Raw genomic sequence first — 23615 nt, forward strand, 5'->3', positions numbered from 1 at the left:
TAATCCAGTATAGTCCCTTTCTTATCATTCTGACCTGATGAAAAGAACGGGTGAGCTGTTCTGAGGAACCGTCCACCTCTTTTATTTGTCTGGTTGTTTCCTTGTGATATTTTACTTGCATCTTCCTCTAACCTCTGTATACAACAGGAAGATCTAACTAAAGACGTGGTAGGCGCATGTTAGACATTTGGGGCTAGAATATTTCATGGGTGGTAATAGGTACTTGACATTCCTTCACATCGTCTGAAAACCTGGCTGACAAACCATTAGCGATGATCAAATTGACCCTTGGGCAATGGCCATAATTAGAGACTGTAAGAGGGAAAGGGCAAAAGGAGAAACGGAATAGGAAAAGTGGGACTACAACTTGGCTACCCAAAGGAAGTGGGAAACCCAGCAGCAGGAAACAGGACACCCAGGACATCCAGTTGTGCTTCCCACTCTGATATCACTCAGAAGGTGACCAATCCTCTGATCTTGTTCTTATACTTAGGACGGCAAAAACAAAGACAGAACCTCTTCCTTTATAAAACCGAGTTGAGCTGAGCGGATGCGGGATTCAGCCCACAGAGAAGCACCACCACCCTCTCTACCATCTGGGGCGAGACCCATAAACATGGAGAACAGAATGCGGCTCGTACCCACCCCTATTCTTTTCAGTAGCAGTCCTTTCACGGTCTCTCGCCACCAGGGGGAGCTACGACAAAGCAATCGTTTCTTCGGGCGAGCGGAAACGCGTCTCGATAAAGCTTGTCCAACCCAAGGATTCGTAACTTGATGCCGAGGCTGGAGGAACTGTTATCTCTGTGGTCTCGCGAGCACGAGTAAGCCCCTCCCCGCCCGTGCGTGTTCAGGCCCCTTCCGGTGATTTGCGGCAGGTGGCGCTGTCTGCGGCGTCGCAGCGGCCGTGGGTGCCGGGGCGACGCTCTCCCGGCGGGCAGTGCGGCCCGGCTCTCCGGCGGCAGCGAGTGCCACGTCCCAAGTGCTACGCGGAGGAGCGGAGCGGGCGGTGCGCGGGGGGCGGGGAGCAACGCGGATCCCGTCCCGGCCACACTGATCGCCCGCCGCCATGGGGTCCTCGCAGAGCGTCGAGATCCCTGGCGGGGGGACGGAAGGCTACCACGTCCTTCGGGTAAGGGCTCCGACGACGGCTTGGGAAGGGCGGGCTGGAGGCGGGGCCCGGCGGCGGGGAGGCAGAGGCCCCGACGGGCCCCTTCCCGGGACAGCCAGGCCCGACCGCGAAGAAGAGCGGCGACTGCGGGCTCTGCCTTAGCCGAGGCCGGTTCAGGAGGCCGCTCGCATCCCCTTCCCCGGAGCGCTCCAGGCCTGGGGTCTGCCGCTCCGGGAGGACCGGGTGGAGCCAGGGCGGCAGCTGGCCCTTTGATCGGGGGGCGGCCCAGCCAGGGGGGCAGACGGGATAATCTTTTACTCCTCGGCCTTCTCTGTCCCCTGTCTCTAAATTCTTAGCGTACAAAGTTAGGAAAGGCTTGAGGCAAAGTCTGCAGAAGAGGTGATGGTGAAGCCAGCATTTGAGTTTTCTGAGAAAACGAAGTCTGGAGCTCGCAGGCTAGAGGCGGGGGATGCGACGGGCCGGTGTTAATTCACCTCGGAGCTTGTTTAGATGTCTGGAAAAGCCAATTAGGCAAACAAAATAAAATGGCCCAGAAGTAGGTTTGACGGACTTAAATTTACTTGATATTGCAGGAGTTTTTCCTCTGTTGGTTCGCTCCTGACCTTTCCAACCCTCCTTTTCCACATTTCCTGGTAGGGGGGAGCTTCCGTTGTTCTAAGACTGCTCAGGGTGTGGTGGAGATTAAGGTTTAGATCCACAGTGGTGAAAAGGTAATGGAGAGGAACGTTTAAAAATAAATAAATAAATAAATAAATAAAAACTCTAGGTAAACAAAGGAAGGCAGCTTCTGTCACCAGGATGGAAGAACATGAGTATCTCAAAAAGCGTTAGGTAAGCCCCTGCTTATGAGCAGCCTAAGCTGTTGTAAAGCATGTGGTTCTTGTAGAACTGGAAGTCTTTAAAAGTAGTATTGACGGTTATGTGCCGTGACACCTGCGTGAGTGGTAACATGATGGATTGTCAGCAAGGTGGCCCCAATCTGCAGCACCATTTCCGGACGTAATAGAGGGTCACTAAATGTTAGCTGCTCACAGGCAAGAACATTTTAACTGAAAGTGAGAAAGTATGTTTTCTGGTGCTTATAGTCATTTTATGCCTTAGATCCCATGTTTTAGGTGAGACGACATCTTCAAGTGAATTAGCCAGCTGTGGGTTATAGCACTGTGATTGATCACCTTTCTGATCTTTGGGATTATGGTGTCTTGTTGCCTCTCCATTCTCTTTGGGATTATGGTGTCTTGTTGCCTCTCCGCTCTACTAAAAATCTCTTGAAGCCACGCTGTTGGTAGAAAATAAACAAAGCATATTTCCTTCAGCAAAGCCAATCCCAAGAGCCACACCAGTGGGAGAAATTGAAGGAGAAATGCCAGATCTGAATGTAAAGTGAAATTTAGTGGCAGTACTTTTCTATTATCTGGTTTGATTTTGAGTATTCTACCCTGGGGCATGATATCCGGTATTACCAGCTGATTCTCACAGTGGCTGATTGTAGCTGTGAATCTTTGGGGATTCGTGATATTTTAATGATACATGCACTCAGTAAAACAGCATAATTGAGTTTTAAAAGTCTTCAGAAAGATGTGCACATCAAAAGGATAGCAATTAAATGATTCTGCTAATGACTGTGTTTCACGTGAAATAAGTTGAAGTATATTTTCTTTACATTGGTGCACCTCTGTAAATCACTCCTGTATATTCATTAGTGTAGGTGTGTTATAAATGTATAAATCTGATTTTCAGAAGCACTAGGGACAACCTTAGTTTCCACTTTGCATCTGGAGCATAAATGTTGCAAAAGATTAAATCTTACTCAGATTTTATTAGAGGGAGCTTTAAAATAGTAATGACCATCTAACTTAGGAGAATTTTTTAAATGTGTTTGAGTTCCTAACCTACTCTGTCCTTGATTTGATAATTGGTTTCCAGTTATCTTTTAGAAGGGAAAGTACTATGTTAAATCTGAACATACAGAAAAAAATCTTTCGTTTATTATGGCCTAAATATGCAGTGATACATTCCACCACTGGATTACTGAGCTTGTAAACTAGAATAAATTATTGTAAGATAGTGTTTGAATAAAGTCACTCATGTTAACAAGTTCTAGAATGATTTCATTAGAAGTTTTTTTTTTTCTTTAAGAATCAGTTCCCTGGCCATTTCCTTGTTAGTAATAAAAACTTGTTAGGGTTTTGAAATAATAATTATGGGGACACCCACATCCACTGCTGTTTTACTATTGTTATTTCCAAGTCCTTACATTCTCATAGATTGAACTTTACATTTTTTCTATTTTTCATATCCATTGGTAGGTTCTGCTTTTAAAATTTTTAGGGGACAACCTTGAATTAGTTTCAGTCTCTGCTGTGAGCAGTGTACTTTCCTTTTTATGTATTATGCATTTATGTATCAGTGAACATTCTCAGGTTGTGATCATACTGTATATCCAATTCCCCATTCCTATCCTAGAAGTAACTACTGTAGTTTCTTAAGTATCTTTTCAAAAATGTTTTATACATGTAAAAGAATTCTGCTCCCCTTCACTCTTTCTGTGTCCTTTTGTATCTGTTGGAATCATAAGATACATACTGTTACTCCCCTCCTGTCTTACTTGATAATCATCTTGGCAGTCTTTCCATAGCAGCACATAGAGATCTGCCTCTTGGTTTCACTTAGCTCTGTAGTAGTTTGTTGTACCATAGTTTAGTTAAACAGCACCTCCTGGTGATGATCATTTAGTTTTTCTAGTCTTTGCTATCACCAGTACATGTTCACCTTAAACCCTACCTTTGTTTTCACTTAAAATGTACATTTTCCCAACTTACTGAATTTTAATGTTGTCTATTTATACAAACATTGATCTTCATGTTAGTAGGTTACGACATTGTTTTCTGATAATCAACATGTGCTCATTACAGATTTTTCAGATAAGTTAAAAAAGTGTAACAAAGAATCTAAATTATCTATAATTCTATCCTCTTAACGTAAATACTGCAGAAGTATTTCTCCTATGCCTAACCATGCCCCTTAGCCATCTTTCACAAAGATTGTAAATGATAGACATACTCCAGTACAGTATGGGCTGAAATTACCCTGAGATGTTAGTCACTACCTGCATATCCAGTAGCTGAGGAACTGGTAGATAAATCAGGCCCTAACCACAGATTGGAATGCTATACATTAATGAAAATGGTGTTTCAAAACTCTGTGGCCATAGGTATTCCTCTGTGTAGGTGCATGTACAGTCAAGTGCCCAGGAAAATAAAATGGAAAGGTAATAAGCCAGGATATTAAAAAGGATTATTGGTTAATGGTGACATTTTTATATTCCTTTTAAACTTCAGTATATTTTCTAAAATTTCCACAGTGCTTATGAAACATTTGTATATTCACAAGAAATAATTGAAAGATATTTTTAAAGGTGAACTATTGGAAATTTTTAAATTTGTTTAGAAGCCTTTTTTTTAAAATTATTGATTTATTTACTTGAAAGAGAGCGTGAGCAGGGGGATCGGCAGAGGGAGAGGGAGAAGCAGGCTCCCCACTGAGCAGGGAATCTGATGTAGGGCTCAATCCCAGGACCCTGAGAACATGACCTGAGCCAAAGGCAGATGCTTAACCATCTGAACCACACAGATGCCCCCAGAAGCCCTCTTTTAAAAATAGCATTATATTTCAGATTCACTTATGCAGTAAGTTCAATTCCATGTTCATCATGAGTACCACTTTTATTCCCACTCTCCAATCTTAACATCAGGCAGGAAAAATGTTAGCCAGGGCTTCTTAGGTTTGTTAGAAGTTACTGTAAGTTACTATAGTTGAAGTATGTTGAATACAGAATTCTTGCCTAGGTTCTCTTTTAATGACCAAGTAAACCACATAAGGCCTCTTTTTTTTTTTCTTTAAAGATTTTATTCATTTATTTGACAGAGAGAGAGAGATCACAAGCAGGCAGAGAGAGACGAGGAAGCAGGCTCCCTGCAAGCAGAGAGCCCGATTTGGGACTTGATCCCAGGACCTGAGATCATGACCCGAGCTGAAGGCAGAGGCTTTAACCCACTGAGCCACCCAGGTGCCCCCACAAGGCCATTTTTAAAATTACATTTTGGAGTCGCCTCATGATGCCATTACAAGATTTGTTTCTAAATTTAAATATTCAAATTAATTGCATTCTATACCTAATACTCTTTGAGATAGAGTTTATCTGAGGACATTCTGAAACCAATGTTCACACCACTATAGGGACATGGAAAATGTCATGTTCACTATTCCTTGTCATTTCCTTCAAGAGAGATTCTGAAGTGATGCATGTTTTGAAGGAAAGGCCATTGAGATGAAGTATGTTTCCAGTATAATAATAGGCCTTTATCTCCAGAGCTATTTGCTGCGGACTGGGCAGCATTAAATATTCTTCTTAGAGGAGAAAGTGACAGTAGAATTATTTCCATAGAAAAAAGAGGGCGCCTGGGTAGCTCTTTCAGTTTGGTGTCTAACTTTGGGTCAGGTCATGATTCCATTGTCCTTGGATGACTCCCATGTTGGGCTCCCTGCTTAGCAGGGATTCAGCTTCTCTCTCCTCCTCTGTCCCTCCCCCCCTCCTTATGCTCTCGCTCTCAAATAAATAAAATATTTTTTAAAAAGAAAATGGAATATATAGACATAGTTACTATTACATGGATCCGTCCTTTTTTTAATAGTACCTCACTAATCTAGATGAAATCCTGCAGGATTTCAACTTGGTACTTATTTTGAGAAAGGGAATTCCTAATATTTGATAGTCATAGTTTCTTCCACTAACACAGTGTTTCTCAAACTTTTTAAATTTATGCCCCTTTCAAATGTGAAAAACAAAAATCTCACTACTCCCCTCTTTTCTCATCACTCACTCTGAAAACAGTGGGTATAAAAGGAAAACTGTTGGGTTATTTGATGTTTCTCAGATATAAAGTTATAATCGAAGAAGCTTTATAAACACCCACCTAAAGTAAGATGACTTTTTTTTCCTCCAAACAGTATGCAGAACCAAAAGTGATCACTCCTATTAAAAGACTATGAATACAGGTGCCCAGCTGGCTCAGTCTACAGCACGTGGCTCTTGATGTCAGGGTTATGGGTTCAAGCCCCACGTAGGGCATTTGGGGTACCTGGCTGACTTAGTTGGTAGAGCATGTAACTCTTGATTCTGGGTTGTGGGTTTGAGCCCCACATTGGGTGTATAGAAATTACTTAAAAATAAAATCTTAAAGAAAGACTATGAAGTTTAATAAACATTCTTTGAAATTCCTTTCAGGTGTGGGAATTATATTATTTCAGTTCATAAATACCATGGAATACAGTGTTTGTGAACCTTACACATTTTTAAGACTTAAAATTATATTGAACATAAATTTTTCCTAATATTACTAGACCTCAAACAAATCAGTGTTACACTGTGTACACTTTCGTATTTTGTGATGAAGTGTGTTTCGGTGTATGGGCTGTCGTCCTCAAGATCCTTATTTCGGGAAACCCACAGGTGGTGTGTAATTACAGTTTCTGTTCTGGTCAGTAAGTAGTAGAGTGCACAGCACTACTTGTAGTGTTCTCTGGATCACATACTGACAGGGCTTTTAAAAATGATACTGCTGAACTTTTCATAAGAACAGAATTTAGGGGAAAAAAAGAATTGACCATAGAATAACCATTAATTTCAGGACATTATTTTGCTGGCTTTCATACTATGCTGAAAGGATTATGTTATTTTGATTGATTCACTAATACTAGTTAATCTAGAAAATATCTATCTGTAAAGGTTTGATACATACTTCAGTATGTATCTGAAGATTGTAGATTTAACTGTAGATTGCCATCAGAGGTGTGATTAAGTAAGATGACTTTTTTTTTCCTCCGAACAGTATGAAGAACCAGAATAGACTCTGAGAGACTGTACATTTTCCCTCTTGGCATTGCAAATAAATTTACTGCAGCATAAGCAGAATAATGCTAAAGATTGTTTTTGTTCTAAGCACCCGTGAGAGATCGTTCCAGCACTTGATTCGCAATAAGGAACCTTGTCATCTGGTAGACATGAATATATTGAGAGACTTCAGAGTAGACCACCCGAGACCACTCTTGGGAATCACTGGATCCTAGTGTCAGCTCCATCATTGTGTTTTCTTGGACAAGCCTTTTAACTTTTTTTGAGCTTTATTATTTTTATCTGAAAAGTAAGGATAATAGTAGTACGTCTTATACCTTTTGTACTAAAAACCATAGTACACATTGTATATGATATATTTTGGAAAGAATTGAGCACGTTAATTTTTTTTTCTTGCCCACTGCCACCATACGGAAGACCTTGCCCTTAAACTTCTTTATTAAAATAGTGTTGTCACTGGGTATTACATAAGACGAATCACAAACCTGTACCTCCGAAACCAATAAAACATTGTATGTTAATTTAAAAAATAAATAAAAGTTAAATTAAAAGTAAACAAATAATAAAAAACAGTTTGAAAATTAAAATCGGAAAATGTGAAAAAATAAATAAAATAGTGCTGTCTATCTCATGGGTTATCCCAAGGGTTAAATGAGATATTCCATAATAAAACCATTTGCCTTAGCATAGGGTCTGGAATATGATAAAGACTCAGTAAATGTTAGCAGATGCCTTTATTGTTAGCATCTGTGTTATTGTATCACCCAGTGAGAACCACTATTGTAGTGGCAGTACTGGTTAAAATAGACCTCTAAGCATATTAGGTAACATTTGCATTTATTTGATCATTTAGTGGCTACTTCTTGTCCATTACCTAACCCTGTACTTTACTGCTTAAGTTTTGGGGCACCTGGCTGGCTCATTTGGAAAAGCATGTGACTCCTGATCTTGGGTCGTAAGTTGGAGCCCCATGTGGGGTGTAGAGATTACTTAAATTTAAGGGGGAAAAAAAAAACCTAATGTACAAGTTTGGGATCATATCTGACCCATTAGTTTGATTTATGTGCCTGCTAATTTTTAAGGATCCTCTTTTTTTTTTTTTTTTAAGATTTTATTTATTTGTTTGACAGATCACAAGTAGGCAGAGAGGCGGGCAGAGAGAGTGGGGGAAGCAGGCTTCCCACCTAGCAGAGAGGCTCCATCCCAGGACCCTGGGATCATGACCTGAGCTGAAGACAGAGGCTTTAACCCACTGAGCCACCCAGGGCAGCCCAAGGATCCTCATTTTTAAGGAAATTTTGTCTTTAAAGGTAGATGGTACTTCACTGCTTAGCATCACAGTGATACTAAGCACGTTAATTAAAATGCCAAAGAGAGTCTCTGTAATTAAAATACTGTTGTTGGGTTTGATCTACACTGTAGAAGCTATAGATAGCTTGGCGACAGTTAGACTTATTTCATGGTGAGTCATTCAGTTTTAGAAACTATCTTGTCAGCCTCCTCACTTTGCAGCTAAAGAGAAGGAGCACGGAAGGATTATTGCCTAAGGTCACGCAGCAGGTTTTCTTTCTCTAAGAAACAAATACCTAAGTTGGTATTTGGTGTAAAATTTGGTGACAGGTTGTCAGAATTTTTGCTTCTTTTGGAGCAGATTTCAGCTTCTTTCAACATCATTTTCCTGATATACAACTTTCTCTGAGAAGGTACTGTATACTGATAGGTTTTAATTTCCTTTTAGTTACCATTAGAATTTTATTTCAGATTGCTTCATATGTTATAAATTACACCATAGGGTCAGTCAGAAAAACATAACTCTGAGTTATTTTGGTAGAACATGTGAGAATGTTTTAGCAAGTAAAGCTTGAACTCTTCTAGTCAAAATAATTTCCACATATTTGTGTCAAGTCCCAAAGAGGAAAACTGACCCTTTTCAGACATAGAAGAGCTCTCCCCCAACTCCAAAAGTACCTTTTTTTTTTTAATAACTGAAGGATTTAGGTTTTATTTTTATTATATCACATTCCTAAGTCTTACCCCATCATTTTGATCGCCCAAGCATATACATACAAATGAGGCTTTATGTGTATGGTTGGAATGAGTCATCATTAATACTCGGATTGAACTTAATTTTTAGCCTTATTTAACATCCCTGCTCTTTTTAAAAATAATACAAAAGTGAGAATGTTAACGTATGAGAGGAGATAATGGTGTAGACAGAAAGTCATTCAGAGGGACTTAACTTTGATGTGTGAAGGAATTGGTGGTTGCGGTAATAAAGAGACAGTTACACATTCCACTGAGCCCATTTTATGGAACCATCTCCATGGTTAGAAAACTTAAGAGAAATAATTCACATACTAGTCAGAAATGTGGGTAATGTATATCACCTTATAAAATGCCTACTTTGATGATATCTTGTGTTCCAAAAGTAGCTTTGCAGTGTCCTTTCTTTGTTACATTAAGGTGGCAGTTCTGTGGCATTTCCTCAGCTGGAAATACATAAATGACTGGTGGAATTGGGAGAATGCCTTCCCTTGAGTCCACCCAAACTTTTCTTCCCTTCTACTCTGCTGTCCCTGTCCCCAAGCCACGATTTAAAATGGAGAGTGGTTCATGTGAAATGACCCAAACCTAGTATAAAGTACTATTACACTTTTACTCTCAGAAGAGAATGATGCGTCACTGGAAAGCAACCAGTATAGAAAAAACAATAAGGTCTGTACACAAAGAAAAATCCATGATAAATCTGGGACAATTTTCTAATGATCTAGGATCAGAAGGTAAGAGAAAAGCCAAAAGTTTAATTGCATTTAGTTGTTTGAACAAAACAGTTAATGGTATCTCTTAGGGCTATCTTTCAAACTTTATTCTTAATATAGTAAGAAATTTATTCTCTGTTGCAATTGGTGTGTCCTACTACATTTCATGAAAAATAATGATCATTATTAAGTCCTGAGTTTTTTATATTCTATCTATTCTGATATTTTATTTTGGCATTTGTTCATTAATGACCCACTAATTTCAGAACCCACTGAAACTTCCTATAGTAACTGAATGACACCGCTTTAAGAAGAATTTAAATATAGTTGGTGATTCCAAATCCAGCTCCTAATCATGGATGCTAATTTCTTTTTATGGATACCCCTTTACTGTGCAGTTTCTGTCATAAGGTTCTCATTTTTTGCTTCTTGAGTAAAAAAAAGTCTCACAAGTTTTGTCTTGGCTTATTGTAGCTGTTTTTTCTAGAGTGTTTATGACGGAAGTATTTTTCTGATGTGATTTTTATTTTTGTAAGATAACCTCCAAGTGTAAAAGTTCAACTTCTGTAAGTGCCAGTAATTGTGTTCATAATTTATTCTACCTGTCCATGTTTTGGTAACATTTATTTTTATCATTCATTTTTAAGTATAACTACTCTTTACTATTTTCAGCTGCTGCATTGTATTTCTTAATTGTTCAAAGTAAACTATGAGGCCCGAGAAGAATTGGAAAAAGTGGAATTTCAGCATACTTGTTAGAACTCTCAGGGAATGAATTTGTATGGAGTCAATTTCTTATTTAAAATGGGTTATTTGGGGCGCCTGGGTGGCTCAGTGGTTAAGCCGCTGCCTTCGGCTCAGGTCATGATCTCAGGGTCCTGGGATCGAGTCCCGCATCGGGCTCTCTGCTCATCAAGGAGCCTGCTTCCTCCTCTCTCTCTCTCTCTGCCTGCCTCTCTGCCTACTTGTGATCTCTCTCTGTCAAATATATAAATAAAATCTTTTTAAAAATAAATAAATAAATAAATAAAATGGGTTATTTACTGCTTTCAGTATCAAGAATATATTATATGCGAATCTATTTTTAAAATGTATTTCATGCTTCCCAGCATCACTCACAGATGATAAATATATTTTAGCCTTTTCATATCTTAATTGTTGTGATGGTATCCATATACTCTATTATATTTGTATTTGAATACAAATCATGTACTTAATCACCTAGGCTTTCAGTGTACAGTATGGTGGCCTCTAACCACATATGGCTGTTTAAACTTAGATATAAATTATTCATGTTAAATGAAGTTAAAAATTGAGTTCCACAGTCACACAAGCCACATTTTCACACGTGGCTAGTGGCTACTGTATTTGGACAGCACATGTGCGGATTTTTGTAATTGTAAAAACTTCTAAAAAATGGCTTAATGGCAGAGACCCTTCTTTTTAGTCATTGCATTCCCTACAACTAGACACAGTTACAACTTTTTTTTAAAGATTTATTTTATGAGAGAGACAGAGAGAGCGCCCACGGGATGGGATTGGGAGAGGGAGAGAATCTCAAGCAGATTCCCCACAGGGCATGGAGCCAGACACAGGGCTCAATCTCACAACCCTGAGATTATGAACTGAGCTGAAATCAAGAGTCAAACACTTAACTGACTGAGCCACCCAGGCACCCCACTATTACAGCTTTCTCATAAATGCTTAGTACCTACTTGTAGAATTTGGTAAGTGGCTTAACACGAGTGCTTTTTATTTTTGAAGTTTTTATTCTCATTTTCTGCCAGCTATCATTTCTTGCTGTAATCAGGTGGCAGTAGCATCTCTTTCAGTTCTTTTGGCTATTCTCTGTCTATTGGTGGAGTGGAAATCAAATAGCCAAACCATGTAACTATAAATAGATTATAAGAGTGGTCCTAAGACTAAAGAGGATCCTACTAAAGAATGAATAGATCAACCAGGAGATTAAAAGAATAATTTTAAAAATTTGTGGAAACAAATGAAAATGAAAACACAATTGTTCAAAACCTTTGGGTTGCAGCAAAGACAGTCCTAAGAAGGAAGTATATAGCAACACAGCTTTTCTCAAGAAACAGGAAAGGTCTCAAATATACAACCTAACCATTTACCTAAAGGAGCTGAAAGAACATCTGAAGAATTTGCTGGAGAAAGAACAGTAAATAAAGCCCAAACCCACCAAGAGAAAAGAATTGATAAAGATTAGAGCAGAAATCAAGGAAATAGAAACCAAAAGAACAGTAGAACAGACCAACGAAACTAGGAGCTGGTTCTTTGAAAGAATGAGATTGATAAACCACTGGCCAGGCTTATCAAAAAGAAGAGTGAAAGGACCCAAGTAAATAAAAATCATGAATGAAAGAGGAGAGATCACAACCAACACCAAAGAAATACAGTTATAAGAACATATTATGAGCAACTTATGCCAACAAATTAGGCAGTCTGGAAGAAATGGAGACATTCCTAGAGAAGTATAAACTACCAAAACTAAAACAGGAAGAAATAGGAAACCTGAACAGAACTATAACCAGCAAGGAAATTGAAGCAGTAATCACCCCCCCAGAAGAATCCAGGGCCAGATGGCTTCCCAGGGGAATTCTGCCAAACATTTAAAGCAGAATTAATACCTATTCTTCTGAAGCTATTTCAAAAAATAGAAATGGAAGGAAAACCTCCAGATTCTTCCTATGAGGGCAGCATTACCTTGATCCCAAAACCAAAGAACCCACCAAAAGGGAGAATTAACAATATCCCTGATGAACATGAATGCAAAAATTCTCATCGGTATACTAGCCAATAGGATCCAGAAGTACATTAAAAGGATTATTCACCACCACCAAGTGGGATTTATTCCTGGGCTGCAAGGGTGGTTCAGCATCCACAAATCAATCAGTGTGATACACTACATAAATAAACGGACAAGAATTATATGATACCCTCAATGGATGCAGAAAAAACATTTCACAAAGTACAACATCCTTTTTTGATTAAAACTCTTCACAATGTAGGGAGAGAGGGAACATACCTAAATACCATAAAAGCCATATATGAAAGCCCACATTAATATCATTTTCAGTGGGGAAAAACAACTTTTTTTCAGGTTTCAGAAAACTTAAGGTCAGGAACACAGCAGGGATATCCACTCACCACTGCTGTTCAACATAGTACTAGAAGTCCTGGCCTCCGCAATCAGACAACAAAAATTCAAGGCATCTGAATTGGCAAAGAAGTCATCAAAATGCCACTCCTTGCAGATGATATCATACTCTGTGGAAAACCCAAAAGACTCACCCCAAAATTGCTAGAACTCATACAGGAATTCACCAGAGTAGCAGGATATAAAAATCAATGCACAGAAATCAGTTGCATTTCTATACGCTAACAATGAGACAGAAGAAAGAGAAATTAAGGAGTCGATCCCATATACAATTGCACCGAAAACTATAAGATACCTAGGAATAAATCTCACCAAAGAGGCAAAGAATCTGTACTCAGAAAAATACACAACACTCATGAAAGAAATTGAGGAAGATACAAAGAAATGGAAAAAATGTTCCATGCTCATGGAAAGAACAAATATTGTTAAAATGTCTTTGTTACCTAGAACAGTCTACACATTCAGTACAATCCCTATCAAAATACCGTCAACTTTTTTCAGCTGGCAAAAGTAATCCTAAAATTTGTATGGAACCAGAAAAGACCCCAAATAACCAAAGGAATGTTTTAAAAAAGAAAACCAAAACTGGTGGCATCACAATTCCAGACTTCAGTCTCTATTACAAAGCTGTAATCATCAAGACATTATGGTATTGGCACACAGACAGACACATAGATTAGTGAAATAGAATAGAGAGGCCAGAAATGGACCCCCCACTCTCTGGTCAGCTAATCTTTGACAAAGCAGGAAAGAATATCCAGTGGAAAAAAGTCTCAACAAATGGTGTTGGGAAAATTGGACGACCACATGCAGAAGAATGAAAATGGACCATTATCTTCCATCATACACAGAAATAGACTCAAAATAGATGTAAGGTCTAAATGTGAGAGAGGAATCCATGAAATCCTAGAGGAGAACACAGGCAGCAACCTCTTCTTCCTCAGCTGCAGCACCATATTGCTAGACAGGTCTCCAAAGGCAAGGGAAACAAAGGCAAAAATGAACTATTGGGACATCAAAATAAAAAGCTTTTGCACAGCAAAGGAAACAGCAAAAAACAAAACCAACAGAATGGGAGATAGTATTTCTAAATGTCTTACCAGATAAAGGGCTAGTGTCCAAAATTTATAAAGAACTTATCAAGCTCCACACCCAGTGAACAAATAATCCAATCAATAAGTGGACAGAAGACATGAGCAGATATTTCTCCAAAGAAGACATCCAAATGGCTTACAGACACATGAAAAAGTGCTCCACATCCTCGGCATCAGGGAAATACAGATCAAAACCACAATGTGATACCACCTCACACGGACAGAATGACTAAAATTAACAAGTCAGGAAATTTCAGATGTTGACAAGGATATGGAGAAAGGGGAACCCTCCAACACTGTTGGTGAGAATGCAAGCTGGTACAGCCACACTGGAAAACAGTATGGAGGTTCGTCCAAAAGTTGAAAATAGAGCTACCCTACGACCCACCATTTGCACTATTGGGGATTTACCCCAAAGATACAAATGTAGTGATCCAAAGGAGTAGCTGCACCCCAGTGTTTATAGCAGCAGTGTCCACGGTGCTAAAGTATGAAAAGAGCTCAGGTGTCCATAGACAGGACAAATAAAGAAGATGGAATATTAATCAGCCATCAAGGAAAAAAATGAAATCTTGCCATTTGTAGTGATGTGAATGGAACTAGAGGGTATTTTGCTAAGCAAAATAAGTCAATCAGAGAAAGACAATTATTATATAATCTCACTGATAATGTGGACTCTAAGAAACAAAACAGAGGATCATAGGGGAAGAGAGGAAAAAATAAAACAAGACAAAACCAGAGAGGGAGACAAACTCGTAAGAGACTCTTAAGCATGGGAAACAAAAAGAGGGTTGCTGGAGGGGATTTGAGGGGCGGGAGTAACTGGGTGATGGCCATTAAGGAGGGCATGTGATGTAATGAGCATTGGGTATTATATAAGACTGACAAATACCTGGACTTTATATGTGAAATTAATAATATGATATAGGTTAATTAAATTTAAATTTTAAGGGGCGCCTGGGTGGCTCAGTGGGTTAAAGCCTCTGCCTTCGGCTTAGGTCGAGCTCTGCAGGGAGCCTGCTTCCTCCCTTCTCTCTCTCTGCCTGCCTCTCTGCCTACTTGTGATCTCTCTCTCTGTCAAATAAATAAAATCTTTAAAAAAAAAAATTTAAGAAAGTGATCCTGAAATATTCTGAAGAAGAATGAGTGTTAGAGTAAGTTACTTTTTGGTCTTTGCACTAACTACTGGAGTTCTTTTAGATTCAATTGCTAGCTTTCAAACTGCATTCTTTTTAGGTGAAATATTGGGTATGTTCTCAGGCTGTAATAATTTCATTTTTGCTTTTGAATAGAGGAAATACATGTCAAAGCTTTCTAAAGCGCATGTAAGTGTATAGTCTGATGAATTTTCGCAAACAGCATTCTCCTGTAACCAACATCCATCCCTTTCCAGGCATACTGACTACCCACCAGCCCCCCAGAGTGTGTACTGTCCTGATTTCTAACAGCGTAGATTAATTTGACCTGTTCTTAGATTTATATAAATGGAATCATTTGTACTCATTTGTGTCTGGCCTCTTTTGTTCAAATGCTGCTTGTGAAATGTGTATTGTTGTAGGTCTCTTGTTTTATTAATATATTTCATGCCATTGAGAGAATATACCAGGATTTGTTTATGTATTCTGCTGTTCATGGGCATTGTGTAGTTTTTAGTTCAAGGCTAGTACAGCTAGTGCTGTTGTGAACATTAACTGTGTTGGGAGAACATATGTGTACCCATGTTTCTTGGGTATACTAAATTTATATCTACAATATTCAGTACAATATACAGTATTTGGTCCAGTATTTCAGTATTAACAGATACTGCCAAATGGTTTGCTCCTTATATTTCCACCAGCAGCAATTGAGATTTCCAATTGTTCTGTATCAATATTTTCCATCTTTTTCATTTTTGCTGTTCTGGTAGGTGTGTAGTGGTATCACATTGTGGTTTTAATTTGCATTTTCATGATGACTGTTGAAGTTGAGCATATTTTCTTATTTATTGGTCACATCAGTATCCTTTTTTCTTAGGGTCAACTAAAATCTTTCCCCATTTCCCCATTATGTTATATATTGGGGTTTTTTTAGTAGCTTCATTGAGATATATTTTACCTACCATTAAATTCAATCTTTTAAGGTATATCGTGCACTGGGTTTTTTTGTTTTGTTTTGTTTTTAGTATATTCACAGTTATGCCATCATCACCAATAGCTAATTCCAGAACCTTTTTATTACCCCCAGAAAGAAGCTCTGTACTCATTAGCAACTACTTCACATTCCTCCTACCCCTAACCCCTGGCAGCCACTAATCTACTCTTTCTGTGGATTTGCCTTCTTTGAACATTTCATATAAATGGGATCATATAATCTGTGGTCTTCATGATTTAGCATAATGTCTTCAAGGTTCATTCATGTTGTAACATGAATACTTCATTCCTTTTTGTTGCTAAATAATATTTCATTCTATGGGTGTGCCACATTTTGTTTGTTCATTCATCAGTTAAAAGACATTTGGGTTGTTTCCACTTTCTGGCTGCTGTGAATAATGTAACTATGAAATTTGTGTACAGATTTTCATATGTACATGCTTTCATTTCTCTTGTTTATATATCTAGGAGTAGAATTGCTGGGTCATACGATAACTCACTAACATTTGAGAATCTGCCAAACTGTTTCCACAGTGACAGCACCATTTTACATTCCTATCATTAATGTTTGAGGATTTCTTTCCAGCCTTTGTTATTGTCTTTATTTTAGCCAACTTTGTGGATGTGAAGTCCTATCTCATTGTGGTTTTACTGTCTCTTAATGATTTGTGTAGTTCTAAATCTGTTCTGAATATAGTTCCTTTGTTGGATGTGTGTTATATCTTTCCAGTGTCTTAATTGTCTTGATGAGCAGAAGTTTGTAATTTTAGTGTAGTTTAGTTTATAAATTTTTTTAGCTTATGGACAGTGCTTTTTGTATCCAGTTTAAGAAGTCTTCATATTTGAAAATCTCAAAAGATATTCTCTTAGTATTTCTCTAAAGGCTCTATCATTTTACCTTTATGGTTTTATTCTTTTTATTCTTTTATTATTTGATCTTTTTTTTTTTTTAAAGATTTTATTTATTTATTTGACACAGAGAGATGAGAAGCAGGCAGAGAGGCAGGCAGAGAGAGAGGAGGAAGCAGGCTCCCTGCTGAGCAGAGAGCCCGATGCGGGCCTCGATCCCAGGACCCTGAGATCATGACCTGAGCCAAAGGCAGCGGCTTAACCCACTGAGCCACCCAGGCGCCCTATTATTTGATCTTCTGTTGTCTGTTGTCCATCTGGACTCTGTTGTCCATCTGGAATTGATTTTTGAGAGACACATTTTGAAAGATGATTTCTCTTAACATCTTAGGTCTTTTTCTTTCCTTTTTTTTTTTCCCCCAAAGGGATGAGAGATGTTAATATCTGGTTAGAAAAATAACGTAGTGTCCAGGAATTTGTTGGTTATAAAAATTTGCCCTCAGGTGGTGATTGCAGTTAGGAAGCGAAGTTTAAGAGTTGTAGGACTCCTGGGGTGCCTGGCTGGTTCAGTCAAAAGAGCATGCTACCCTTGGTCTTTGGGTCATGTGTTCCAGCCCCATGTTGGTGTAGAGATTACTTAAATAAATAAACTTAAAAAAAAAAAAAAGATTTCTTCCAAGCATCAAACATGCCAGTACATAATTAAAAAAAAAAATTTGTAAAACTCCTATCATATGTCAGCCTTAGCTCAGTGTTTCATAATCTCATTCACTCTCTACAGTATTCTTGTAAAGTAGATGACATTATTGTTTACTTGCAAATGAAAAAACTGAGGCCCAGAAAGAAAAATACACTTTCCCAAGCTCACACAGCTAATAAATAGGTAAAATCATGCCTCAAAACCACATCAGTCTTGAATTCTAGAATTCTGTCTTTTCATTGTGCATTTTTTCAAAATCTTGTAAAATCTTAACTATTATACTTAACCAGTTTAACCTATTCATCTTAAATTGCTGTAGTGTCTGTCCCAATAATAAATGCTGATGACCTATAGAACCAGGTAGGCAGGTAGATAGATGGGTTTTTGTTTCGTTTTGTTTTTTAATTTAACGTGGTTTGAAGGAAGCTGGCAATGAATCAACAATTGAAAGGTATTAGAGTACTCTGACAGAAAGAATTGAAGTAATAACATGATGCTTGAAAAATTGGGTGCCTAAGAGATTCTTGTCAGTGGATAATATTGCCAGAGAAACTTACCTCTGTGGATGTTTAATTTCCTATGTTCTAGATCGTATTTTCCATGCTATGAAATGTAGGAAATTTAAGTATATTAGGGTCAAAGAGCATTTTCTAGGGCTCCCTCTGCTGGCTTTCTATTAGTAATTAAGATACCTAGTTGCCAGAATGATGCTGGTACTAATGATGTAAGTAATTTAGGAAAGAAATTAATTTCAAGGTCTATTAGAGGAGATCGATGTTTGTAGCAAATGCAAATAGAAAAATAGAGAACTCTAAGCTCATTTATTTTAGAATTCTTATTTGGCTATTGAATCTCTTGAGTTATGGGGCAGAACACTTCTAATGGCATTGGAAACTTTCCATTTCAAACAAATAGTGGTAAAACTTTAGACTCGAAGGGTGGCGTGATAGGCATCAGTGTGTGGGATCAACTTTCTTAGGTGGTGATAATATTACAAAAGTACTGTCTTTGGTCCTTGTTAACTAAAAGATGAACTTTTGGCAGCCTTAGTGGAGAATTCTGAAACTGCTCAATGGACTGGTTGGTTTCTAGAAAAAGGTCATTTGGAAATATTCAGAGAATTAGATGATTAGATAAGGACCTTACTAAATGAGAAACTCCACGGTGAGGGGGTTCCATGGATCCATCTAAACCATATCTCCATCTAAAAGAGGTAATTATCCTTTTTTCAAACCCAAGGCATTTCACACCTGATTGCTAGGGACCTAATAGGCATTTCACACTTAGTAGATGATGACTCTTTCCCAGCTAGCAGTGACTTGACCTCACTTTTCTTCTCATAATAGCTCCAGACAGCTACTGTTTCCCTTTCAGAGTTGCCTTTTGAGGAGAAATCTGCCTGCTACTTTGAGTTCTAGACATTTTGCTTGGTAATACGTAGAATATAAAATATCCCCCATTTTTAAAAAGTGCTTATAAAGAAACTAAACAAGTATGTGCTGATTATTTTCATTAGAGCTAATACTTGTAAATAATAAATCCCTTTGATATTTAACTTGTTTAATTTACAAAAGTGATGTAGTCCCAAATTTGCAGGAAAATTTATGTAAAGCAAGATTAAACAGTTTAAGTTAAGCATTGAACCATCTTTATAATGGACAACTGTTTCTTACTGTGACAGATGAAGAAGACCTAGTTTTACTTCTTCAGAAGTAATGGTAGTGTAATTTGGTTTTAAATAAATAAAAGGTAGCATCAGTTCAGGAACTAATGAATGTATTATCAATCCAAGATTAAGTATCATTATTCCAAGAAGTTTGGTATTAGAGGAACAGATTCTGGAAACAATCTGAGTTCCATTTTGAAAGCATTAAAATGATTTGTTACTGTGCAGATAGCTACAGATTTATGTATGGATGAATGTGTATCATTTGGATAACTTAAGGATTCACTGTTAGATTTGTTAGGACTATTACAGATCATCAGCCTGCAAATATCAAGGCAAACCTTGCTTTCATAGGATAGTATTGACAGTATAAAATAACGTCAGTTGGAACAAAAAGTCCTTAAAACATGAAAATATTTTAGAGGAAATGCAAAGTGTATTGTTTAAATTTTTTGTTGTTCTGTCATATTACTACTCTTAATAGCACCTAATATTTTTATTACTGTAAATTCAGAAAATTTAATAGTTAAATTTTAGTCTATTTCAAAATTGGGATGCTAAATATTTGAGTGGTTGAGAATCTAAATAATCTTAGTCTTCCATTTAAAGTCCCCTCTAGGGTTGCCTGGGTGACTCAGTTGGTTAAGTGGCTTTCTTCAGCCCAGGGTCCTGGGATCGAGCCCCACATGGGGCTCCCTGCTCAGTAGAGAGCCTGCTTCTCCTTCTCTCTCTGCCTGCCTCTCTGCCTACTTGTGCTTTCTCTCTCTCTCTCTCTCTCTCTCTGTCAAATAAATAAATAAATCTTACCCCCCCCCAAAAAAAAAGTCCCGTATAAGTTTGACTCCCTGCTTTCTTTCCAGCCTTCATACTGGACTAATAGTTGCAAGATACACTTCTGAGTTTAACCTCTACCATGAGCCAGCAGGATCACAGGCAGGTCATGGGATGGTTTCTTCACCTGTAAATAAAGGAACTACACAAATTCTGTGGTATTAGCACCTTATTTGGAGAAGACATTTGAAAATCTAATGAAAGCTCTGGATCTTTATACCCAGAAAACTGCTGATTCATATAAAATGTTGCATACAACTACAGGAGCTGCCGTGTTCCCGAAGCCATCCACAGACTTCAGTTTAAAGATACCCCTGGATTGTAGATTTTCTGATTTTCAAAATCTGTAATTCTATATTTCTATCCCACACCATCCTGTTGTCTAGCTGTATTATATTAACTTCATTTTTTCAGACTCCTAGATTTTTACTCAATATTTCAACTTTCAGATGTCCTTTCTTATCCCTCTTATCTATCCTCACCTTTAAAACCCTCAACCTAAAGCACAGTTCAGATATCTCTTTTTTTCTGTGAAGCTTCTTCAGTCAGAATTAATTTTCTCCTTAGAACTTTGTAGCTCCGTCATAGCTCTTAAACTCGTTGGTCTTGTATTACAGTTATTAGAGGGCTGTGTGTCCTCTATTTTCCCTTCCTCTTCTTATCTGTTCCTTAACAGATAATGAATATCTTGACATCAGCAATTATGTTCCTTTTAGTTTTGTAATTGAATGGTGCCTTACCAATAGTAGTTGTGGAACAAATGCTTGCTAAATTAATTGAATTTGTCACTTAGTTGTGATGACTGTTATGTGCTATATCCTGGAAAGGTTGACCCCCCCCCCAAAAGTAGGTGGTGTGAAATAGAACTATAGAGAAAGAACCTCATATATGGGATGAATTTGAAGAATGGGTAGAATTTAGGGAGGTACAAGGGCCACATCTGAGAGAGATGACGAGAAATGAGAGAATTCATATGTTTTTACCTGTATTTCCTTATCAGTGGAATTAGTCTATTTTTACTGAAAATAGGTATTAAAATTTAGCTTACAGTTTTTAGTTAAGCTTTGTATTTTACATTTTTGGCACTTTTGTTTTTACAGGTACAAGAAAATTCCCCAGGACATAGAGCTGGACTGGAGCCATTCTTTGATTTTATTGTTTCTATTAATGGTTCGAGATTAGTAAGTTAAGCTTTTTGTAGTTTCAACTATAATGTGTTGTAATCCTTTGAAATGGAATTTTTTCAGATTATCTGTGGTGGTTGTATATTAGTTATAAACATTATATGGAGTATGATACCAGTTTATAAAACTTAAGTAAGGAAATACGAAAATGTCTAATATAGAATACTATACCTCACCCTTCAGTGATTATTGTAGGAGAATAAAATAGCTCCTAATATTTTTATTAGGACACTTTTATATGTTGAATATTTAATTTTTTAAGCAGAAATAAGATGAAAAAGTTTGCTTTTTCAATGATTTCAGACCTTTGTATGCTTGAATTAGTAAAGACACCTTCTCAAATAAATTTGAGAAGCAAAATTTCATGCTATATAAATAATATTTTTAGAACCAGATAGAGAGGTATGTTCCAAAAATACAGAATTAAAACCACCTTTTGTAAGTTGCTTTTAGTTTACTTGTAGTAAAGTCTTAAAGGAAAAAAACTATAATTTCACCAAAGGAAATTCTTACAACAATGGCTACTTGTCTTTTTTTTTTTTTCTGTAGCAGTTTTAAGATTTTGTTCATTATTTATCAGCATCTCCTATGTAAGAGCCTTTATTCATTTATGTAATGAAATATTTAACATGCTGCTTCTATTTTTCTTTCCTGCCAGTTCCTAGTAAATAAATAAGACGTGTATTTGGGAAGTGCTGTCCAAAATTAAACCACAACATCAGCAAATGTCTTAGATTTTAAAATCAAAGTCATACCAACTCTGTTAGTAATATGACTTCTTATGGAATATTTTGGGTTTTTTAGCACTAAAACCCTAGATCACTTCAAATAATGTTGGGTTGCAAAATTCATAATCCATAGTCTGCTATTAGAAGAAAGTCTGAAGTTGGTAACACGGGAGTTCTTAATTTTCAACATTCTTTCACCTCAAGGAACATTTGAATGTTAGTGGCAGCTTTACCTGTTGGATGTTTTATTTATGTTGATTATTAATATTACTCCCATAGGGCCTTAGCTTAAGCTAACTAAGTTTTTATTTATTAAGAAAAATGATTTCTTTGTCTTCACAGAATAAAGACAATGACACTCTAAAGGATCTACTGAAAGCAAATGTTGAAAAGCCTGTAAAAATGCTGATCTACAGTAGTAAAACACTGGAGCTGCGAGAGACATCTGTCACCCCCAGCAACATGTGGGGCGGCCAGGGCTTGCTGGGAGTGAGCATTCGTTTCTGCAGCTTTGATGGGGCAAACGAAAATGTTTGGCACGTATTGGTAGGTGTTAGCTCTGAGCTGTTACTTACAGTTTACGAAACGATGTAGAAGGGCGCTATCTTCATCTTAGTTGGATTGTAGAGGTGTTATTATTAGGCTATTTTTGTTTTCTGAAAATTAGAATTCATTCCTGTAGGTTAACAGATTTTAATAATTTCGAAAGAGAAACAAATACAGATGCCTAAGAACTATTTTTCTCATGATTCATCCATTAGAAGGACAGACGTCAAAGCAGATAGATACAGATAGCTGAAATAATAAATATTTTTAAAAAATGAAATAGATAAATATTTTAAATTTTTATTAAATATGTGATTCTTATGCTTGTGATTTAAATGTATTTTTTCCATAACTTCTGATATGTGATATGTCTAACAAGATAGAAATATAAGGGTTTTATGGGGCACCTGGGTGGCTCAGTTAAGTGTCTGCCTTTGGCTCAGGTCATGATCCCAGAGCCCCAAGATCAAGCCCCACATTGGGCTCCTGCTCAGTGGGGAGCCTGCTCCTCTCTCTCTCTCCCTGCCCCTCACTGCTCGAGTCTGCTTCTCCTTCTGCTCCTTACCCCACTTATGCACTCTTTAAAATAAAAGAAAATCTTAAAGAAAAATAAATACAAGAGGTTTTTAAATCACTAAAGTTAAGGACTATGAAATGCAAATTTGGAAGATAATTTTATATACATTAATTTTGGGGTTTGTTTTTGTGTTATTCTAGGAAGTAGAATCAAATTCTCCCGCAGCACTGGCAGGTCTCAGACCTCACAGCGATTATATCATTGGAGCAGATACAGTCATGAATGAGGTAATTGGTGTGTTTATTAATAATGAAAGTTACATAACGTTTCCTCATTAATGTTTAAGTTCAGAAGTGTATTTACATACTTCACATTTAGAGTTGAAATTTAG

At 37.6% G+C, this 23615-nt stretch overlaps 1 protein-coding gene across 1 annotated transcript in view; it reads left to right on the plus strand.

The window, feature by feature from the left end:
• The first annotated feature begins 962 nt into the window (after positions 1-962).
• The window catches only part of GORASP2 (golgi reassembly stacking protein 2), a 37527-nt gene continuing 14874 nt past the window's right edge, over positions 963-23615 (plus strand). The window contains exons 1-4 of the mRNA XM_044242312.1: positions 963-1132; positions 21350-21430; positions 22504-22707; positions 23425-23511. Coding sequence (XP_044098247.1) covers positions 1070-1132; positions 21350-21430; positions 22504-22707; positions 23425-23511 — 435 coding nt within the window. The 5' untranslated portion in view covers positions 963-1069. The remainder of the gene's footprint in view (positions 1133-21349; positions 21431-22503; positions 22708-23424; positions 23512-23615) is intronic.

The sequence above is a fragment of the Neovison vison genome, chromosome 3, assembly GCF_020171115.1.
Source record: "Neovison vison isolate M4711 chromosome 3, ASM_NN_V1, whole genome shotgun sequence".
Classification (NCBI taxonomy): Eukaryota; Metazoa; Chordata; class Mammalia; order Carnivora; family Mustelidae; genus Neogale; species Neogale vison.